The sequence below is a fragment of the Trichoplax adhaerens genome, genomic scaffold, assembly GCF_000150275.1.
Source record: "Trichoplax adhaerens TRIADscaffold_6 genomic scaffold, whole genome shotgun sequence".
NCBI classification, from domain to species: domain Eukaryota; kingdom Metazoa; phylum Placozoa; class Uniplacotomia; order Trichoplacea; family Trichoplacidae; genus Trichoplax; species Trichoplax adhaerens.
The window spans coordinates 5,882,969-5,889,644 of NW_002060948.1; the positions used below are offsets into that span (position 1 = coordinate 5,882,969).

The 6,676-nt window shown below is 31.7% G+C and overlaps 1 protein-coding gene across 1 annotated transcript; it reads right to left on the bottom strand.

Moving 5' to 3' along the window:
* Positions 1-2,367: 2,367 nt before the first annotated feature.
* Positions 2,368-5,280, bottom strand: TRIADDRAFT_57770 (uncharacterized protein; the record flags this gene model as incomplete). The annotated part of the gene is made up of 5 exons (XM_002113849.1): positions 2,368-2,454; positions 2,599-2,871; positions 2,985-3,047; positions 4,137-4,217; positions 5,062-5,280. The coding sequence occupies 5 exons, from the start codon at positions 5,278-5,280 to the stop codon at positions 2,368-2,370; spliced, it is 723 nt and encodes a 240-aa protein (XP_002113885.1).
* Positions 5,281-6,676: the final 1,396 nt, after the last annotated feature.

The following is a 6,676-nucleotide window of genomic DNA, read 5'->3' on the forward strand; positions in this document are numbered from 1 at the left end:
CTAGGTAATGTGGAGAATCTTCAGGAACTGTTTTCTATTAAGATTCATGAAGTGTCCATGCCTGTATAAAAATAGGAGAATAGAAAGTATATTTTCGTCCTTGTCAGAGAAGATATTAAAATGCGATTCTACGCAAACTAGATCAATCAATAATTATCATTATCGTGTTCCACATGCCGGGAAATTGATCAAGATTAAATCATACGAGTAATTACAGGAAATTAAAGGAAAATTGATGGGTATTTTTTGAATATTTTAAAGTTATCGACGAAATTATTTTGCCAAAAAATTATCCGCCAATTTGAGAGTTTACTAATTAAACTACGTTTAAGAGATACCGATATAGTTTTAATGAATCTTTGCAAAAATTCAATAATTTTGAAATTTAAAGAAATGCAACATTTAACTTTAAGTAACACTGAATATAATAGTGATAGCCAAATGTTTATCATCGAAGATTTTCAATAAATTATCCGAAATATGAAAATGCTATCAACGGCTAATCTTGATCAAGTTTCATAGTGCTTCAGTGTTATAGAGAAATGTATTGTATTTCCGCTAGGAAAGTATTGTCTGACAACTTTCAAAGCTCTGCTGTTTTAGAAATAGTAAAGAAAATCATGATATAAAAGTTCTTTAGATTTGCTAAGAAAGATTGCAAGCGGAATTGTCTATTGATATTATCCTAAACGTATCTTCTCACGATTAAATTCAGGTGATTTATAATCAGTAAGGCTGAATAGTTTTTGCTATTTCGAAAGGGGTAAAAATGCTAACGGCTAGGATGAACGATTATGCTTATCGTGATCTATTTGGACATGGTATCAATATTCCATAGACATTCAAATCTACAAGCCGTTCGGTATATAAACCGCTCATTATTATAGAATAATAATAATTTCCAGACAATGAAAATCTTGAAGACATTGGACGACCATAGAAAGTAATTCCTTCACTTAAATTGCTCTGGTATATCCAACGGTAAGGTAATAAAGTGAAGCAAAACGAATGCTCATCAACGAGATAAAACAAAAATATCCAAGGAAATGGTAAGAATTCTAGTAGAGTAAAGTTGCATTGCTAAAGATTGAACTATTTATGTTGCTGCTATAAAAGAGTACTATGCTAGCCAATGGTTCTTAAGGGGTTGATGATACAAAAATTAATTTGATTCAAGTTCTAATCTTCTAAAATCTGAAGTATAAACTTTACCGATGTTATTGTATCAGCTATAGCAGAGATGCACCTTCAGTTCTGTTCATAGGACATTGATCATGAGTAACAAACAGGAATACAGCTAATAGTATGCAATAGAATTGTTAAAGCATTCAGCCTAAAGACATAATAATCGGCTAATTAAAATTATGAAGATATTGAAAAGGTTTATCAGAAATGAAATCCCTGTCTACGCTGATGGCACTTTGAAATCTCGTACTGTATAAATGGAGATATTTTGGGAGTGATGCCTTATAAAATCGACAATTCTTATAATAGAATGCTAATTGCAGTTATTCGCACCCGGAGGGCATTCAATGTTGAATCGGTTAGACGTTCACTGCTTTAAAACTGGTTTCGAAAGTATATTATTTTGACTATATTTTGAATCATTACTTTTGATCACAGTATTTGAATTATAATTATCTGCGTTCTACCAGTAGCCGGTATTGAATCGATAGGAAACTTATTGCATTAGAGATTCTTGGAAATACTATCATATTTCGACTTGCACAATTAACCACATTGTAGCATTTGATATGGGTCATCAAATTTATTTACGGTATTATTTTGATAAGGGTTATTACATTTACTTTAGATTCTATTGTAATCCTAAATGTAGGCATTACAGATATCATTCATAATGTTGATATACGCAATACTTAAGACATTGATGATAATATATTATCCTGACTCAAGTCTATTTATCGTCTTGTAAAACATTAATACATAGACAGAATAGTTTTCGGTAATCGCTTAGTAAAATATCTAGCAATCATCGATACTTTTGTTTCTTCTAAATTGTAATAATGTTGTCCAATATACGCGTCGATTTCGTCGAAAATACTCATCTATTGCAAATAGATTCACTTCTTTTGCTACAATACAACCTGGTGGAGTTTGGTTATCCATCATTCGTAATTTCGACCCATCTCATAGCGAAATGCTAAACGATTATCCGGATGCATTTTTACGAAGATATTTTAACAATAATTTTAAAATGAAGTATAAGTTCACCCTTTGCATACAATATGCAGAATATTGAATTTTATTTTATACTGCTGTAGGTACGAAGCCAATGTAATAGAGGTAATTTTTATGCTGCACATTAATAGCATATGCAGTACTCGAATAAAAATGCCAATCATTGACTTAAACTTTGACATCGTCAACATCTGGATGATAAAAATTATATTCTTGATCAGTTCCAAAGATCACTCCTTCCTGCGTGAGCTGCACCTATGTAAGCAAACAAGCTCAATCAATAAAGAAAATGATTCTAGAAGTGAAAGCAAATCATATTAAAAAACTATCATGAATAGCTTTTCTAGCTCTGCGCAACCTGATAACTAGTAATTCTGCTGTTATAAAATTCTTACTTACTGGTAGGGAAGTGTTATCACGTCCTATTAATGTATTTGGAATACGACAGTATACCACTATACAATGGATAAAAACGCAGAAGAAGAACACATAGAATATTGCTACCACTGCATTAATTGCAACGCTGCTGGTTGATGGAGGTTGATTGTTGTCATATTGATTAGAAGGATGGGATGAAGGTAAGCCAAGATTCACAAAATTGATGGCCAAGATAACAAATCCTCCAATTAATGTAATTAAGCTGATAATAGTAAACGTTACATGTGCCTTAGCCTAGTAGTAAAAGTGTACATAAACGCAATCAGTTAGATCAGGAAAAAGGCATTGAAGGAAAATTTACGTTCAATTTATGCAACATATGTTGATAGTGTATATGTTATGCATACCACACATGGCTCATAACAATCCTTGGAATAGGTGGCTATCCCTAAGGATGCAGCAACAATCGCCTAGATTAGATCAACATTACGAGATACGTTAGGATAGTTGTGATAAATATTGAGAGAATATCAACTGAAAAAATGTATTTTACTAGAGTAATTTATTGGTAAAATTATTTTTATTATAAATGAGATACATCAGGATAATCGCGATAAATATTAAGAAAATGTTAACCACAATATCGTATTTTAATAGAAAATTTTATAAAGTAATTTATTAGCAACATCATTTTTATTGTAACTTAGATACTGTTGGAGCGACAAATTTATAGAATTGCGCTTGTAGTTGTGGACGCAGTTGCTCATAGTCTTAGTAACTATCGCTATGTACCCAACCACCAAGTCGCTTTTATTTATAATCGGTAAACATTGGTAAATCGTATTAGCGTAGCATGATAAATTGTCATCGTCGATAACAAATGCAGAATATACCCTAATGCTCATTGCAAATTGGATAATAAAAAGGGATTTTAAATAGCACGTTTAATTAAATATACAGGAATTCTACATCCTCTTGAACGAATCTTGTCTGGAAATAGTGTAGACTATAGCAAAAAAAATTATATAAATACGGTAAACACAGCAGGTAAGGATATAATAGTTTATATAAATTCAGAAAAAGAGAAGTTTGTATTTAACATTCTCTCAATACACTTGTAACTGTATATCGAATTTATTTATTCTTCAAAACTTATAAGTGTGACAACTGCAAAATATAGAACTGCTGCAGTATAACAATATACCAGGATTAGCGCAGCAATTTTCCAAGTTATCAGCATAGGCTGTTTCAATGGCTACACTAAATACACGATGGTTAGTATCGTTATTGATACAAGAACTAGAAAAAATGGAAACCTTCAGAAGTTGCTGTCATTGGCTTTCTCGAAAACATGATGAATATCAACGATTTCATTTTTACAATATCCTTTTATTAAATTCAACAATTTTTCAAGTACGTTGCTTGCGCGTATACGAGTATATGAAAAATGATGCCTTTTTTGACTTTTTTATTACGGCTGCCAATGCTATGGCCACGTACAAAATGTGGAGAATAATTTTATGAATTCATTTGTAGCTAAATGTCAGCGCTACGCTTACGTAATAATACAAGGCTGCAAGTATTTTATTTCTTCGATTAATCCCTGCGGGATGCAGTCGTAAATAGACGAGCCTAGCATTCTGTAAATAAGTCCGTTATATCATTTATACCATTTTCTGAGATTGAATAGCAGTAAAAATTTACTGCCAGGCATCTTTTTTTGTTGGCACAGCATTATCTATTGATTCTTAGAATCAATAGAATTTTCAAGGTATGCTTTCATTGCGAAGAGATACCTCTAATTGTATCTGGTATGCAATTTATTCAATTATCAAGTGGATTTCTAATTGATTTCAAATAGCAGAGATAGAATGATGGCATTCCACTTGGTTCTAGTGGTGCCATCATTCCTATAAAAGGGTTTAAAGTCCAATCTATATTGTAACGAATAGCTTTGTCGAATAAAACTTTCTATTCTGTTGTAAGGATAACTGCGTCATTAAAACAACTATTTTGTATATTAATGACAGCATTTTCAATAGAATATTGGGTAAAATAACACAAATTTTTAATCCTCTTTTACAATGAAACTATTCATGACACCTTTAGATTCATTCTATAGTATAGTAGATTTGGTATGTCAATTTTCAACCAATTTAAGCAAAATAAAAATAGAGAACATTTCCTATGAACTTTCAATAGAATATTAGGTAAAATAACACAAATTTTTAATCCTCTTTTACAATGAAACCATTTATGACCCTTTTAAATTCATTCTATAGTATAGTAGATTTGGTATGTCAATTTTTAACCAATTTAATCAAAATAGAAATAGAGAATATTTTCTATGAACTTGAGATGGCAAGTTTCATGGTAATCGGTAGGGATAGAAGTTATATTATGCACTCTAAACATATGACCATAATAATGATATCAATTGGTTATAATTTGAAGAGAAAATATAGATAAGTACATAAAACTTACCGGTATTCCGATCCAGAAGCAATGGCCAGCAAATATGATTCCATTTGTATGTAAAGCTACCATCGGTATAAACAAAGCTAAGAGGCCACAAAGCACTACATTGATCGCCAAAGCAATAACTAAAGCACACTCATATACAATGCGCTTTGTTGAAGTATGGCCAGGTGTACGGCTAGAAGTTTGAGATTCGGAACCATTGGAAGTAGAAGTTAACTCCATATTAGCAGTATAAATGCGATTTGGAACAAGTTGATGGAAAGGTCGTTGGAATAACTTTACCAACCAAGTTTGATGAAATGGATCAATGTTTGGTCAAAATTTTTTGAACTAAGAGCGAGAAATACGTAATAAATTAGCACCATTGAAGATAATTTGATTGGTAGTGGATTTAAAACTGGAATATCATAGTTTAGGTGATATAAAATATAGTAGATTAAGATAGGGGATTACATTCCATTTGATTTCATGTTTCGTTATAAAAACGAGCTTCATAAGGTACTACCGGAATTGGATTCAATTCAATATTAGAAGATAATTGGAAGTGAAGTATGCTTGAAGGCCTTCCTCATACTTGTACATGAAATAAATTAAAAAGGGAATGGAATAAATGTCTTGGGAGGTAAATAAGGCAGAACACATGTACAGTATACTGATCATCATGACGATATGTTCCTATCAAAACAATCATTTCCGTTGCCGATGTATTTTGAAGACTTTGCCTACAAATATTGTAGCAATCATGGATAGGAATAAGCTTATAACACTTAGGCTATAAATCATGAATTATTAAATTTAAAAATTTCGGTCTATCGGTATTTACTAGCTATTAGTAAAGCAAAATTATAAAGTCAGATTTTACTATGATTTTGGCAATACATGACACATTCATGCCGTCTATGTTTTAGCCTACATCAACGGAGGAGTGCTTGATTGTATTCTATTGGTAGTCCTCTACAAGAAAGGCATGATCACTAGAACGATTTAATTTCACATTGAATTTATTATCCGATAATGATCGAACTTTGAGCGATGTTTCAAAACGAGTAAAATGTATACTTTTGCTTCGATAGACTCTATCATTGGTAGGTATTGACCCAATCATATGATTTAAGCACGTTGGAAATTTAGCCAGTTAAAGCAACAAAGGTGAAACATGATATGTATATGCGGCAATTAAATTGATCCATAGTATCATTAATCAACTTTACTAGAATGAAAAGTGCATGATATTGAATTTAGGGAAGGATTGTGTAAAGATACAGTACAATGATGACCAATAGAGAGTATAGAGTATCTTGTGTAGTCAAAAGATATTACTCCAAATGTCTATTTAATGCTGGATAATTTGGAATTTTCAATTTGAATGTTACCCTCTTTTATCTACATAATTAGTATCTTTTAACTTTTTCCCATTAAACATAATAGATCGTATGGTATGTTGTTTTCATTCAGGAATAAAGGCAAGAATCAACACGGAAATTGAAGTATACGCTATTTTGGAAATAGTGTGGTAGATCGAGATGCCAATCCTATAACTGGTCCCGCAGAGTAGAGTGTATTTGCCTTGATAATTTATATAAGTGAGGAGAATCATGATGATATTCAAGCACAATGC